This window comes from Vidua chalybeata, chromosome 10 (genome assembly GCF_026979565.1).
Source record: "Vidua chalybeata isolate OUT-0048 chromosome 10, bVidCha1 merged haplotype, whole genome shotgun sequence".
Classification (NCBI taxonomy): domain Eukaryota; kingdom Metazoa; phylum Chordata; class Aves; order Passeriformes; family Viduidae; genus Vidua; species Vidua chalybeata.
In genome coordinates, this window is record NC_071539.1 from 21,288,602 (window position 1) to 21,304,807 (window position 16,206).

Here is a 16,206-nt window from a genome sequence, read left to right on the forward strand (position 1 = left end):
CCCCTGGAATGTGCTTGATTTCCTTTCTGGGCTTCACCCCACTCCTTTAAGCAGAAATGAGCCTCAGAACTTGGCCTTGAATTTCAGGGCTTTTTGTAAGTGCCATTTTAAGAAAGGAGGCAACCAAGTTCTTTTCGTGCTCAAGTGACCTTAAATAACTTGCAGATCTGGACTGAATTTTAATTAATATGTTGGTTTGTTTCCAAAGTTTATCTGTGGTTCCTTTTTCCCTCAGATCAAGCCTCAGAGGTGCAGGTGACAATGATGCTGACGGAAAGCTGTAAACTCAGAGGGCTTCACCACAGGTAGGGCACACAGGGCTGGTGACAAATCCATGTCACTGTGAGGTGGAAGTACCTGAGCTAAAGCTCCCAGCGGAGAGGGAGCTCTTTGTTGGGAATTCAGCAACACTTCTGTAGAATCACGGAATGCCAGGGTGGTTTGGGTGGGAAGGGACCTTAAAGCTCATCTCTGCCAGGGGCAGGAACACCTTCCACTATCCCAGGCTGCTCCAAGCCCCATCCAACCTGGCCTGGAGCACTTGTAGCAATGGGGCAGCCACAGCTTCTCTGGGCACCCTGTGCCAGGGCCTCACCACGCTCACAGTGAACAATTCCTTCCCAATATCCCATCCATCTCTGTCCTCCGGCAGTGGGAAGCCATTCCCCCTTGTGCTGTCACTCCAGGCCCTTGTCCCAAGTCCCTCTCCAGCTCTCCTGGAGCACTTTAGGCGCTGGAAAAGGCTCTGAGGTCTCCCTGGAGCCTTCTCCAGGATGTTCCCAGCCTTATATAATAAAGACCTTAAAATACAGGAGTAGCAGGTTTTTGGTGAAACATACGTAAAATAGAAACAAAATGAGCCTGCCCTGCTCTCATCATTCCAAATGAGCTGTTGTCCTCCCTATTATAAGTCAAACTTTTTTTAAAAAGTCCAAAATGCTTTTTTTCCCTACACTGCTTCTGAGGCTGGGACCTTCATGGGTCTCCAGAGCTCATGGATGTGAAATCTGACTGGGAGAAATTTTCAGGAAAGAGTAAGAAAATTCAAAATTAAAAACAATTGTAAGTCTTTGGTGACTTTGCTAATGGTTTTCAATGGAAAATACAGATATTTTAAAAAGTGGCTAATGGAAAGACTAATGAAGCTGTGTCCAGTTTGGTTTTAAGTTTCTGTGAATTTACATATTGATATATATAATATTATATATTATATTTCTTCTAAGGAAGATGTGCAGAGACACTGCAGCATGGGGGTTACCTGAGCCACAAAAGGCTTGGAAAGACCCTTAAAGAGGCTGATTCAGAGCTAAAATTTTCTGTTCTGTCACTTTGCAGCAGATCAAACATGTTGTTCTGACTTTTTTTTTTTTTTTTTTTTAAACTGCTGTAATGGAAGTATGTATTTTATAGCTGTAGTTGATTTAGAATGCTGCACCTCCCAGTTTAGGATGTAGCACTTCTGTGTATCACTTGTATTCACAACAATTTATGTCAGCCTTCTTGGACCAAGTGAAAACATTTGGAGGGTTCTTCATAACAGGAAAATAGTCAAATATTTCATTCATTAAAAGTAGTACTGTCTAGGGCTTCAGTTATTTGGACACCTCATCCTCTGCAACTCCTAACACAAGATCAAATGCTTTTCTTCCATGATGAATTAATTTTATTGCTGTGTTTAGGAATCAAAAGTATTTTTATCAAATTTCAGTTCCATAACATTAGGAATTTCTCTGTCTTCCAGGAATCTGCTGCCTATCACTCATGTCTGTATAGAGGAGGGAGAGAAACCAATGGTGCTGCTGCCCTACATGAACTGGGGGAACCTTAAACTCTTCCTGCGACAGTGCAAATTGGTGGAGGCCAACAATCCTCAGGTACCCTCGGGCATGTGGGACTTTGTGCCCATTAAACCTCCTTTTGCTCTGGCACCTGAGTCTGTGCCACCAGAGGAATGGTTGTGGCACTCTCCTGTTCAGTGTGATGGCAGGAGAGCTGCAGAGGTGCCTGCCCAGCAAGTGTTTGCCTTGTTTCCCACTAGGAAAGCATTCCTGGCTGTTTATTCTGGGTGTTCAGAGGGCAGGAAGCTGTCACCTCTCATTATGGCACGAGCTCAATCAATGCATCCTAAAATTATATCCACAAATAGAGAAAATTGTGGATGAAATTAAGGGAAATCTTGTATGGAGGAATTTCAGATTTACTAATATTACTTTTGGTATGCCAAGCTATAAATACAGGCAAGATTTTAATTATGATGGGACTGTGAAGTTGCAAAAGGAGCTGAAGCAACAGCCTTTGATACTGGTTTTGGAAAGCAACAAGGATTTTGACTGTGCTGCTGCCTGGAATTTAGCTGGATTCCAGGGAAACAAAGTGAAAAAGGTATGGGAAGGGGCAAAATGGACCATTTTTGCCTATGTCCACTTCCAGTCAAAGGAAAAGTAGGTACAAAGAGTGAGGCACTTGCAAGATGTAAGTATTTTCCCTTGACACGTCAAAAAAAGAAGTTAAAATTTAGAGTAGGGCACCATGATGAGTGCCCATAGGTGGTTGTGTCTGTGGGGACTGGAAGGGGAGGGGGCACTGGGATACAGCAAACCCAGTAACCCTGCAGGTACTGGGCTGAAGGGGCTGATGGCTGCTGCTCTGGGCTCTTGCAGGCGATTTCCCAGCAGGATCTGGTACATATGGCCATCCAGATCGCCTGTGGGATGAGCTACCTGGCCAGGAGGGAGGTCATCCACAAAGACCTGGCTGCGAGGAACTGTGTGTAAGTACTGTCCCCTCTGCAGCTGCACTCAGCCTGAGCTCTCCTTCAGAATGCAGGGTTGGGGTCACTGGTTTAGTCAGTGAAGTTGTTTTTCTGCAAAGCAAGGGGAACCAGGAATCACGGTTCTAAAGAATGCAGAACATCCTCTCTGTGAATGCTTCAGCTGGGTTTCTCTGTCACTTTTTCAAAGGCTTGAAAAGAATTAAAACTTCCCTTCAACTTTAATAAAAACTTGGAATATCTTGGACAGTTTATCTATAGACAGATTTCTGTTTGAAGTTGGTTTTCTTCATTTTTTCTCCTTAAAAACGGAGTTAAAGACTTTGTTCATTGGTAGATTTCTTAGTTGCCAAATGATGGATAGATACAAATGGAATGGCAGGAATGCCAGAGTGGGGGTTGAGACCATCTTCAGGCTGGAACACACTCCAAAATGTAGAGGTGGAGGTGTTTGGTGGCCTTCTAGGAGCCCAATCACTCAGTGACCGCCATCTCTGCTCTTGTGCCCCGTAAGGATGCTCAGTGTGATGGGGTTCCTGACAGATCCTGTTCCTAATTTCTATTGCTTTTCCTCACTGCTGAGCACACTGAGGAGGAAGTGGGACCACAGGAGACAGAGATCACAAACATCAGGGACATCACCTGGAGCTTTATGTCTGGAAAGAGAAAGAGGTGCCAGTAACCAAGGTCCCCTGAAGGACCTTGTTCCACCAGCCCCTCTTTGTTCCCCAGGTTTGCTCTGGGTGGTGAAAAGCTGGGAAGTGCATCAGACCCATGTCCTAATTTTGGGAAGGGAGCCAAGATTCCAGTGATCTTGGCAGGTTTAAGGGAGGAAATGCTTGTGGTCTCATGTGCTCATGGCACAGCCAGTCCAATTACAGTGGACATGAGAATTACACAAGTCAGGACTGTCAAATTGCTGGGGAATTGTGCTTTGCATTGAATTTGTTTTCAAAGATGTTTTCTAGGAATTTCTCTGAACTCTTAAAATTACTAGATAGGAAATTTCCTGTTGTGTAAATTTTGAGGATAATGAACTGGCCTGAAAGTGCATAGAAATAAAATAAATAAATAGGTATCTGAGATAGTAAAGAGGGAAACAGAGCATTTATATTTCATTTTTCTCATCAAAATGAGTAAATAATTGGCAAGATGAGAAGACAACAAAAACCAATTGAGTAAATAATTGGCAAGATGAGAAGACAACAAAAACCAGTTTGTTGCAACACCCCCACCCCAGTGTTCCTTCTGTATTTTTGTCATACAATGTTGAAGCCAACATCTTTGCCATAGTCTGAAATCAGCTGTTTATGAGAACACTGAACTTTATTACACACAGTTTTACGTTCAAGAGTTTGAATCACATCCCAGAGGGAGCAAATTCTCTGTGGTGTTTGGAGTCATCTTTTCTTGATTAAAGGAAGTTTCCCTTAGTACCCTACTTCTGACAAGCATCAGTATCTGTTGTGGAGGGAATAAACAGTTTTTCAGATGGCTCAATTAGAGACATGCTTCTGGACCACAAAGGGTACTGGTTGCTTTAAAGGAATTACTGGCTCTTTGCTTAGATCTTTGCCTCATTATTGCCACACAGGTACTAGAGCTACAAAGTGCTTATTTGCTCTGGTAGTGGATCTCCAAAAGAGCAGGAGTAACTTGAGGCAGTTACTTGTTTGCTTTAACAGTATTTTTTTTGCACTTGTGTTTGGTTTTGTTTAATCAAGCCTGCTGATTTTTCTAGCACTTATCAGTTGGCACAGAATAAATTGGTGCTGTGATAATATTTGCTAATCACAGAACAAGTGTGTCTTGATGCAGGAGAGTGCCAGTGCTTGAGATGTGGAGTAGCAGTGCCCAGTTAGATGCTGAGTGTGGACCTTAGGGCTGGGCAGAGCTGTTTGCTGTGGGCTTGCTGAACCTGCTGTTCTCTGTGCCCCAGCATCGACGACGGCCTGCAGGTGAAGATCACTGACAACGCGCTGTCGCGGGACCTGTTCCCCATGGACTACCACTGCCTGGGGGACAACGAGAACAGACCAGTCCGCTGGATGGCTCTGGAAAGCCTGGTGAACAACGAATTTTCCAGTGCTAGTGATGTGGTGAGGTTTTTTTCCCCCCTCTTACATTTTAGAAATGTGTTTTGTTGACATTTTTCTCTTTTCTCAGCTGTTGGAGAATCACAGAATCCCAGAATAATTTGGATTGAAAGGGACCTTTAAAGCCCATTTAATTCCACCCCCTGCCATGGACAGGGACACTTTCCACTGTCCCAGCTTGCTCCAAGACCTGTCCAGCCTGGCCTGGAACACATCCAGGGGCAGCCACAGCTTCTCTGGGCAACCTGTGCCAGGCCCTCACTACCCTCACAGGGAAGAGTTTCTTCCAAATATCCCATCTAATGCTGCCCTCTGTCAGTGTGCAGCCATTCCCCCTTGTCTTGTCCTTCCATCCCTTGTTCACAGTTCCTCTCCAGCTCTCCTGGAGCCCCTTTATGCATCAGAAGGTGCTGTGATGTCTCCCTGGAGCCTTCTCTTCTGCAGGTAAACCCCTGAGTTCTCCCAGCCTGGCTCCAGAGCAGAGATGCTTCAGCCCTTGGAGCATTTCTGTGGCCTCCTCTGGACTCGCTCCAGCAGCTCCAACATCCTTCTGGTGTTGGGGACCCCAGAGCTGGAGGCAGGGGATCATGGCACTGGATAGATAACAGTGGCTTGTTCAGAGCAGCATCTCTACTCCCACTCCTGCATCAGCTGCTCGTGGTAAATGGTTCAGGGGTCAGTCAGGCCCTTCGTGCACAGCAGAAGTGTCCCTTGCTCCCTGTTCCCTTGGGAGCACTGGCAGGGAACATAGTCAAGTTCAGGCAGCTGCACTGGGACGAGTCTGCTTTTCATAAAATATCCCAACTTGGAAGGGACCCACAGGATCATCCAATCCAGCTCCTGGCCCTGCGCAGGACACCTGAACAATCCCAAATGCTCCTGGAGCTCTGGCAGCCTTGGGGCCGTACCCATTCCTTGGGGATCCTGTTCAGTGCCCCAGCACCCTCTAGAAGTCAAGGTGGACAACCATTATTCACCTTGTGCTCTGTCTGCTCAGCACAGATCTGGTCAGGCACAGATAAATGATAAATCCACATTGGCTGTTCCCAGACATCCCTGTGCTTCACTGACATGGGAGTGAGCTCCAGGATAATGAGCTCCCTAACATTAGCAGGAGCTGGTGTTTGACTGTGTGGCCCATAGTCCCCCAAATCCCAGCTGTTCCAGAGGATGCCCTCGTTCCAGTGGCCAGGAACCTCTCCCAGCTGAGGTGACCTTTCAGAGATAAGCACACTGTTGCAGTGACCTCAGCCTGTTCCCTCAGATGCATCCCATCCAGGATAGTGGTCTGGTGCCACTTTGGGAAACTTTAGAGAAGTTCTGGTTGGTTATTTTCCTCCGTGGTCTCTGTACTAGTGCTGCAGCCATGTGAACAAGAAAAAGAAGGAAGGAAGGGAAGGTACCAGTTGTGCTCCACATGTGTATTCATTGGAAAACACATGGGGGTTTGTGTTATACCAAACTTGAAGACAGAAGAGGAAATGGAAGTTGCCTATAAAAGCATGTTTTTAGAGAGCTAAATGAACTTAATCAAATGGTGGTTTTTTTTATTTTTACTTTAAAAAAAAAATCTGGGACATGAAAGCAATTACTGTTCATAAGAACTGAGAAATCAAAGCTTATGTAACAGCAGCAATGAGATGTGGATTTTTATTAGGATGAATAAATCTCATTATTGTAACCATTTTTGAAAACTCCAGTGCAATTCAGCATCTCTGCCAGCCCATTTCAACTAGAAGTCCTTTTTTCATTGCTTAGGGACAAACGCCACCCACCTTTTAACACACAATCCTAACTGCAGACACGTGGCCATCTGAGTTTTGTAGAGTTCAAAAGTGAACAGTTTTTCTGGGTGTAGAAAACACCATGTGCCCTAAATATCAGCTTTGCATCTACCTGGACTCCTTTCACAAAAAGCTGATGTCAGATGTTTTTGTGGGTTTGGTGGGAACAAACCCAGTGATCCATTGCGTGTAACAGGGAACTGGTGATGAGGTCTGGTACAAACAGTGCCTGTGTGTGCAGAGATGCCATGGGATGTGTTCCAGGCTTGCTTTTTGGATGACTTTCTTTCAAATGTGTTCGCTGGTTTGAAACTTTCCCAATAATATGTTGCTCCCCTGCCAACAGCTCTATCAGTCAGCCAGAGTGTAGGAAAACAAACCACGATTCCTGCTGAATCTTAATTCCGTGCTTTTCGTGCTGTTGGACATGAAACTCTGCATCTCTTCATGCCATTTTTATGCAGCTACCTATGGAATTAGAACAGCTGTATTCCCAGAGTGGTTTTGCTTGAATCACTCTCTAGCTCATCTTCCTGACCACCCTTGTGCCTCAGCACTCTTCTCCACTGCAGCTAAAAAGGGACTTTATTTTCCTTCGGTGGCTGTTTGGAGCGGGGCCACATCTGTGCCCCTGCCCTTCTCTGCCCTTCCCACCTGAAAATACCCCTTCCCTAAGGCAGTGGTGGGATTTCTCTTAATTAAAACAAGAATCCTGTGAGTCTTGCATGATTCTGCCCCTTTTTAAGGAATGATGATGTGTAACTTGAGTAGTGATTCACGAGCGTGCAGTATCAGCCCCATCTCTGGTCTCCTGGGTCTCTGGATACCAGATAATAAATAATTTTCCTTGTACTCAGCTTGTGTTTGGATTCATAGATGGATTTTTCATCACTTTAAGCTCCTTCTGGCAAGGGTTGCCAGCTGAATGTGTTGAATGCTGATCAAGCTGTCAGGTTTACTGAGATGAAATCTCTTTTTTTTTTCCTGAGTCCTATTCCTGAGCATACTCTCCAAATATGCAGAGGATTTGGAATAAAAAAAAATTATAATTTCATTTCTGATCCTTTGAATTTTGCAGACTTTTTTGAGGATTTTGAGGCATTTTAAAGAAGTAAAAAAATGTAAAAAAGTAAATGACAGTTTTCTATGAGACAATCATTCAGTGTTCAGGATTGTTTAGATGTAGGTGTTCTGTAATTTCATGTTTAAAAATGCATGATTTTTAAGCACTGATATCTTAGTGCAGTAAGATTTTAAGTTTAGTTCGACTTTGTAGAATCACATGTTGGTTTGTGTTGGGAGGAACCTTAAGACCATCTGGATCCTACTCCCAGCCATGGGCAGGGACACCTTCCATTATCCCAGGTTGCTCCAAGCCCTGTCCAGCCTGGCCTTGGACACTTCCAGGGATCCAGGGGCAGCCACAGCTTCTCTGGACAATTTATCACCAGTTCTGTGATTTTTCATTAGCCCAATTCAAGACATGTTGAATTTGGTTATATAAGAGCGTTTATGTAAAGCTTCCTTACTGTGTGTGATCTTCCTTACAGCTGATGTTGTGCCCTGGCTGGAGGAGCTCTGGGGGTTCAGGATGTTGTGTTAATGCCTGCACTGTTCCTTTGCAGTGGGCCTTTGGGGTGACGCTGTGGGAGCTGATGACCCTGGGACAGACCCCCTACGTGGACATCGACCCCTTTGAGATGGCAGCTTATTTAAAGGATGGCTATCGAATAGCTCAGCCCATCAACTGCCCCGATGAACTGTGAGTGCCTCTGCTGGGGAAGGAGAAAGGTGCTGCTTTGTGCTTGGGGTGTTAAGCCAGGCTGCCCAAAGAGAGAGCCAGGGCTGCCTTTCCTTGCCTGTTTGTTCTGCCTGTCAGACAAACCCTGGGGTAAACATTGCTCATGGAACTCTGGCTCTGGGGTCCCCAGCATCAGAAGGAAGTGGAGCTGATGGAGCGAGTCCAGAGGAGGCCATGGAGATACTCTGATGACTGGAGCCCCCTCTGCTCTGGAGACAGTCTGGGCGTGTTCAGCCTGGACCAGAGAAGGCTCCAGGGAGACCTTAGAGCCACTTCCAGTGCCTAAACAGGCTCCAGGAGAGCTGGAGAGGGACTTGGGACAAGGGGTAGAGTGACAGGACAAGGGGGAATCCCCACTGCCAGGGGGCAGGGTTAGATGGGATATTGGGAAGGAATTCCTCCCTGTGAGGGAGGTCAGGCCCTGGCACAGGTTGCCCAGAGAGGCTGTGGCTGCCCCTGGATCCCTGGAAGTGTTCCAGGCCAGGTTAGACAGGCTTGGAGCACCCTGAGATAGTGTCCCTGCCCCTGGCAGGGGGTGGGACTGGATAATCTTCAAGGTCCCTTCCATCCCAAACCATTCCATGCTTTTATAGCAGTTGAGCAATTTCCAGTGAGCTGTGTATTGCTCCTTCCTGGATTGCCATGGGTTATGTCCTAAATTGAGCCAGGACCTCTGGTGACAGCCCCTTTGCTCATCATTCCAGGTGTCCATCCTTGGAAGGAGCTGTTCAGCATTATGAACCATAAGGTCCAGAGCTCCTTGTCTCTCTCTGGTTGCTCAGGCAGTTTCCCAGTGCCAGATGCTGTTTTGCTTTTCAGGCTGGGGCTGTGTTTGCCTGCCTGACGGGGCTTCCCTGTGCTCCATGTGCCTCTGTGTTGCAGGTTTGCTGTGATGGCCTGCTGTTGGGCCCTAGATCCTGAGGAGAGACCCAAGTTTCAGCAGCTGGTGCAATGTCTCACTGAATTTCATGCAGCGTTGGGAGCCTACGTCTGAAACAGCAGCAGAAGATGGAATTCCCTGCTTGGGAGAAGCCATGGCATCCATCTGCAGCTCCACGCATCCCTCGGACTCGCACACGTGATGTGTATAAAGCAACACTACAGGGAGAAAGCACTTCTTCCAAAACACTGTGCCTTAGAATGCCTTAGTAGTCTCAAGTTTTTTTGTAAGACCTCTTGGTGTTGAATATTTTCTAGATATCACTTTTGCTAAGTTAAATTGAGACTTTTTGGTTTGCCATCAGGATTTGTAAAGTGTAGAGATAGTGAACTGAAACATGAGATTTGGATGGACTTTGCACTCTGACAGCAGACACATGATTTTTTTCAGAAGGGTTTATGGAACTGGTAGAAAAGTGAGGAGAGGGGAAATGAAAAAAACGCACTGCAGAAAATTTTCCCTGCTTTTAACAAAATGTTGAAACTGAATCTTTCTGACCAGCTCTAGTGTTTGTACTTGTATGTATCTGGAATAGCTTTTTAGTATCAACTTCTTCTATTTTGAGACAACAGCACATTATGGTTGGATCCACACATCTTACCTTTTTAACCCATTCACAAATATTCTTTGGAAAAGCTGGTCTTCAGGATACAACATCTCCTTTCTAAAGCGATGATGTAAAAGTGATCCCAGTTTACCTCATACAGAGTGGTGAAAGTGGGGTAAGAATGGTGCCCCTCCTTTCACATCAAAGGATTTTTGAGATGGTTTTATGTGCTAACTAAAGGCCTTCAGAGAAGCGCCAGAGCAGTCCTTGTGTGGGAGTCTGTCACCTCAGGCTTCTGCCCCACAGTTTCTCTTGTTCAAAAAGGTACTAGTTGTTTTTTATGGGCTTTTATGGCCTGAAATGGGCTTAAATATATAAATATATATTTGTAAAGACACTTGCAGAGTAAAGAATGTTTTTCTATTACACCTAACGTGAAAGCTTGGTCCCTCACCTTGCCCTGTGTGTGGATTGTGCAGGTTGGTGGTGGTTAGGTTGGAATTGGCAGGAAGAGAAGGGGGATTACCTGCCTTCCAGTGGAACTGGTCCCTGAGACTCCAAGTATTATCCTGCTGCCTTCCTTAACCCAGAGATCCATTCCAACCCCGGGCTGTTTTGAGTTGAACATTGCTTAAGAGGACTGAACGTGTTTTTTCAGCAAAATGTGTGATAGATTCATGTCGCCCTGGTTATCAAGAGTTTTCTAAAGCCTTCTGAGTTTACAGAAAGTTGTGTGAGAAAGTTCTCTACAAGAATGTAAACTCAGAAGGCTTTAGAAAACTCTTGATAACCAGGGCGACAGATTCAGGCTTTCTCTATATGTAACAAAGTTACTTGCAGGGTAGCTCCTGGTTCTCGTGGTGAACTGTAGGCTGCATCCTCTGCCTGGTGGTACCCCAAGGAAAGTTGTGCTTCAGCACAGTGTGGGACATGAAAAGTTGCCTTCTGTCTCTCACCATCTACAGCTGAGCACCCGCTGCCTTGAGTGTTTGTGCAGCTGCAGGGGTGGGATACTGCCCTGACAGGCTCCAGAGCCATCGGAGCATTTTAGGAGACTGCTGTGCAAGTACGAGCAGCTGGATTTGGCTGGGTCATGCAGATGTGCAGCTTCTGTTCTTTCCAGAGTTGTGAGCCTTGCTGAAGAAGATTAATCTTCTCTAATTAGTGTCACATGAGGCAGAGCCTTGTGTGGTCTGTGCCCCTCAAAACGCCAGAGCTTTCCTGTCTGTACTCCAGGGTTTGTTACCTGTGGCCACTGACCCAAGTCTTGCTTTATCCTGGAAGGAAATTCTCCTGCTGGCTCAAGTTTGGGCATGTTGTGATGGGCTGTGCTTGCCTGACAGAATTGGAACTGGTTTTGTTTGGTTGAGTTTGGAGTGGCTGAGTCTGGGGATAGCAGCAGGGCCTTGGGTGTGTGGTCTCTCCATTCTGACCTGGGGAACTGGTACCAGTGGCAGGACTTGGTGGTGACGTGGGTGTTGAAGTCAGCAGTGGCAGTTCCTGACATCCAGGTCGGTGTTCCAACAGGATCTGCAGAGATCACAGCTCTGAAAGTGAGGTTGGAGAACAGCCCAGGGTGAAAATGATCCACCTCTTCTGTGTGCCCAGGGCAGAGTCACATGCCCACAGGATGTGCATTGTGCAAGTTCTGCTCACACCCCAGGGCTGTCACAGGTGACATCTGACCACGGTGGGCTGGACATGGCTCAGGGATGTGCTGCACCTGAACCTGCTCGACTCGGAGCTGTGGGAGCGGGAAGCACGTCAGCTTTCCCTTCCCTAGGCTGCTTCTCCCCAGCCTTCATCCACAGAGGCTGGGAAGTGGTTCACCATGGGTTAGGCTACAGATACAACTCTTCATTTTGGAAATTTGCTTTCATTTAATCAGGGTTCATCTACAGGATGAGGCTGCCAGCTGCTCCACCCCAGGCAGTGGTGGAGTTCCCATCCCTGGAAGTGTTCAGAAAGCAGGTGGATGTGGCACTTGATGGTGCAGTTTCTTGGGCATGGTGGGCTTTGGTCAAAGGTCGGACTCGGTGATCCTGGAGGTCTTGTTCAACCTTAATGATTCAATGCTTCAACCACAGGCATTCTGCTGATAGCAGAGCTACCTCGAGTAGATTCCTTGCAGGAATTTGTTGTACCTGAGACTGCAAATAGCTTTACTGCAGGGATTTTGCTGCATGTGCTGTACCCTAGCTCCATGGGCTTTGGGGGAAACTCTTGAGGAGCAGATCACTTCGGTAGAAGATTGAAAAGACAAACTTCCTGGAAGGAGAACATTGTTGGTAACTTCTAGTCTTAAATTATGTGTAAGAGTCTCAGTGTGACCCTGGGGAGAGCTGGATGGAGCATGGCTGGGAGGTGAGGCAAGGAGAACAGAAATGATGGTGAAGATGAAGAACATAAATCTGTAGTTACACAAAAGAAGAAATGAGGAAGATTGTGGCTCCCAGGTTTTTTTTTTCCTTGGGAGGGTAATGCCAGAAGTCAAAATGAGGCAAGAAGGAGTAAAAGGCAAGAAGTGATGAGCATTAAGTTGGTGGCTTAGGTGGGAAGCCAGCTGAAGGACAGCTGGTTTCTCTTTGAGGACCAAGGGCAGAGTTCTTGGGTGGACTCAGACGGAGGAGTGATCACTCTGGAGTGAAGAGAAGGATCATGGGGAGAGGAGAAGGCTGAGAGCAGACAGGGCTTCCTAAGTGATGGGTTGAGAGCTGTGGAGGTGTTCAGGGAGATGAAGGGCACCTGGAAAACAACACTCGAGAACGGCTTCTCTGTGGTTTCTCCATGTATCTCAAGACACCTTGGAGGATCAAAACACTTTCCTTGTTCAGCCTCAAGTCCTTTGTTTCCCACTGTAGCTGTGTCTAGATTGGCAGCAAAGGGCAAGGCTGACATGGCAAAAGAAGATGGGAATGAGGAGGTGACTTTATTTAATTTATTTTTTTCCCTGGAGTTTGACACTTGCAATCAGCACCCCAGCGTGTTCAACAACCTTTGCGCTGGGATCTGAGAAGGCTTCCAGCTCTTCTGCCTGGAAAGACTCATGTGTTGTGTGCTCTAAACTACAGCGTGGAAAAGTCAGCTGGTGCTTGTCAGAGGCAGGTGGAAATACTGCCAAAACGGTGGAATTCCTCTCAGGGCATTGAGTTTAAGCATTTTTTTGTGGTAGCTGATGGATGGGAATCATTTTGAAGAAAAGGAAGATGAAAATCAATAAGGAGAAGTCACCAATCCAAATGCCAGTGTGGCATGTGAAGGGTGTCCATGCAATCCCATTGGGAAGCAGCGCCTTTGGAGTGTTTTGTGCCTCACATATTTTTTCAGCACAACACATGTGCAAAAGACCCATGGATTTTGAGTGCTTGAGGCTGTGGCAACTCAGCTTGAGAAATGCCTGTCAGTTGAATTCCTGCTGGTGCCAGTGGATTATCACAGGATGCTGTTTGATCTCAGCACAGGAATTTCAGTGAGGAGCCATTGGAAGAAATTAAAGAAATGTGTTTAAAAGAAATGTGTTTAAAACAAAAGAGCTCTGAGAACTGATGTGAGGGATCCAAGTAGCTCCACTGGCACCACAGAATGCCTGATAAGGAGTCAGCCTGGCAGCTGGAATCTGGGGAGCTGCTGCTGGAGGTGTCAGGCACGTAATGCCCTGGCACATCCAGGTTCTTCCAACCAGACAAGGACACTCCTGCAGCCATCCATGGGTTTCACACAGCGATGCTCCTGGTAATTGCTGCTTCCTCACGGGTGAGCATGTGTAGAACCTACCTCTTGGGAGTGCCTTGCAAATACCAGATGGAAGTGGCATTGCAGAGAGGGAGTGCTTTGGGGTGGAGGGAATGTGCTTTATTCTTGATGGCTCACCTCGTTCCTGCAAGGAAGTGTGCTGTGCCTGTCCCAACCTTAGGCTGGGTCTTGCTTGGAGCAACATCTAAGTGCTGCTGAGAAGGGTTTCTGTTGCTGTGCAGGAGCTCTGAGCAGGAGGCAAGGTTTGGCTGGAAGATTTGGGGGGGGGTGTTTTGGGTCAGTTTTTGGCCTGATTTGGTGCTGAGTGTTATACTCAGCAGAGCTTGGCGTGTTCTCACATGGCTGAGCTTGATGTCCTGCTGCCAGACATGGTGGCTTTGCAGAAGCTTCCAATGAAAACATTCTTCCACTAAAAAATCCAAGAATTAGACAAAGTTAAACAAAAGAACATCCCCAAGTGTGTTTTTTATTCATATGCCAGCTTCTGTGCATTCCTAGAGTGGGAGAGGCTCAGTCATCATCCTGTCTCCTCCTCTCCTTTCTGCCCCCAGCCCCTTCTGTAGCTCCATACTCCCAGCTTCCACCTGGGTTTCTTAAACAGGGTGTTTAAGGAACATCCCATAGTTTTGGACCTGGTGAGCTGGGTTATGTGTGGGAGAAACCCTCCAGGATCCAAGAACTCTTGCCTTGCATCCATTGTGGAGCCAAAACACAGAGCAAGCAACCAGAAACCCTGGCACTGGCTGGGCTGCAAGGAGTCCCCCAGCCCAAGGAATTTGGCTCATGGGATCAGACTGGAACCAGCTGGTAAGAGAAAGATCTGTGTGGTTCTGCTCACATCACCCTGGAGATGACAAGATGTCTGGGGCCTGTCCTGATGTGGGAGAGATGCAGAGCAGAGGCTGGCACTTGAGGCTTGCTCTTGGAGCTGTCCAACACCTTCAAACGAGGCATTTTCACTGTTGGGATGGATTTGAAATCCCAGTTCTGTGCAGATCCCAGGCTTGCCTGCACTGTAAAAGCCAGTTGTTCTAAGGGTGGAAGTTAGGGGAGGTGGCTCCAATATATTTGTGATGCTTCAGCCTCTGGAATAGACCTGGAGAAGACTGGAAGCTGAAACTGTGAGTGCTGTGTGCATTTCTGCTGCAAAACTTGGATGAAATCCAATCAGAATCTCCTTTGGATGTGCCTGAGATGTGACAGCCTGTGCAGGATGCAAATCAAGTGCTGCAGCCAACATGTAAAAGCTGTTTCCCAGCTTATCTGGTCCTGTTACTGCTCAGCCCACACCCTCTGTGTCCCACCTCATTCCAGGCAGCCTTGGGTCAACACTGCTGCGAGCACGTCTTGGTTCTTGAAGCCCCTTTGCCCACAGAGAATCCAGCTGTTCTCAATCTTTCCTTTCCAAATGGAGCAGAGCTGGTGGGACTTGTAAATAGAGCTGCCCTCCAAGCCTTGTCTCTGAGCTAGGAGAAACCCAGGGGTGGATAAACCTCTGTGGAAACCTCTCCTCTGAGATCAGGCTGAGGAGATTCGGGCTTCAGCCTGGAGAAAAGAAGGTTGTGTGGAGATCTTAGAACAACCTTCCAGGATCTGAGGGGGCTACAGGGAAGCTGGAGAGGGACTCTTTGTCAGGAACTGGAGTGACAGGATAAGAGGGAATTGATTCAAGCTGAGAGTAGGTTTAGATGGAATCTTGGGAAGGAATTACTCCCTGTGAGGGAGGTGAGGCCCTGGCAGAGGGTGCCCAGAGAAGCTGTGGCTGCCCCTGGATCCCTGGAAGTGTTCCAGGCCAGGTTGGACAGGGCTTGGAGCAACCTGGGCTAGTGGAAGGTGTCCCTGCCCATGGCAGAGGCTGGAATGGGATGAGCTTTAAGGTCCCATCCAACTCAACATTCTGGGATTCCATGCAGGGGAAGTGCCATGCTGGGGGTGATTCATGCTCTACAAGGAAAAACAAATGCATTGTCTGTCTGCAGTGATGAAAATGGGACAGAGGTTGGGAACAGCTCTCTAGGAAATTCTGAAGGACAGTGAAAGTAGCGTTTGACGAAAAAGGCTTGAAGGAATAGGGAAGTGGAATGACTAAACTTGTCTTTGCAGACATGTCGAAGTCTTAGGAGGTGAGGAGACAGGAAGCTGCTGTGGAAAGAGGATATTGATACCATGGGTATGATGAAAGGATGAGCCAAGCAGGGAGATGTCAAATACCAGGGAAGAACAGCTGTGTTGGCCTGACAGGAGGCTTCAGGCTCTGTATTGGGTAAATGTCGTGTTTGGAGCATCTCTTTTTATGTATAAACAGTGTTTCATGGAGCAGCTGGACAGGACACCCCTCAGGAAGAACCCAGCTTTTGTTCTGGCTGATGCACAGGACCAGGTGTGGAATTAGTGGAGAGCTGCTCTGTACCAGTGACCAAACTGGGGTTGGATCTGTAGTCCTGCTGGGTAGAGAAAGAAAAAGAGCAAGGTGGGTGAGAAACAGGGAAAAAAAAAAAAAAAAAAACCACACAAA

At 47.0% G+C, this 16,206-nt stretch overlaps 1 protein-coding gene across 1 annotated transcript in view; it reads left to right on the forward strand.

The window, feature by feature from the left end:
- RYK (receptor like tyrosine kinase) overlaps positions 1–10,366 on the forward strand; it is a 55,315-nt gene extending 44,949 nt beyond the window's left edge. The window contains exons 10-15 of the mRNA XM_053951429.1: positions 236–305; positions 1,742–1,874; positions 2,661–2,770; positions 4,710–4,869; positions 8,276–8,412; positions 9,334–10,366. Of these exons, the coding sequence (XP_053807404.1) occupies positions 236–305; positions 1,742–1,874; positions 2,661–2,770; positions 4,710–4,869; positions 8,276–8,412; positions 9,334–9,445 (722 nt within the window). The 3' untranslated portion in view covers positions 9,446–10,366. The remainder of the gene's footprint in view (positions 1–235; positions 306–1,741; positions 1,875–2,660; positions 2,771–4,709; positions 4,870–8,275; positions 8,413–9,333) is intronic.
- Positions 10,367–16,206: the final 5,840 nt, after the last annotated feature.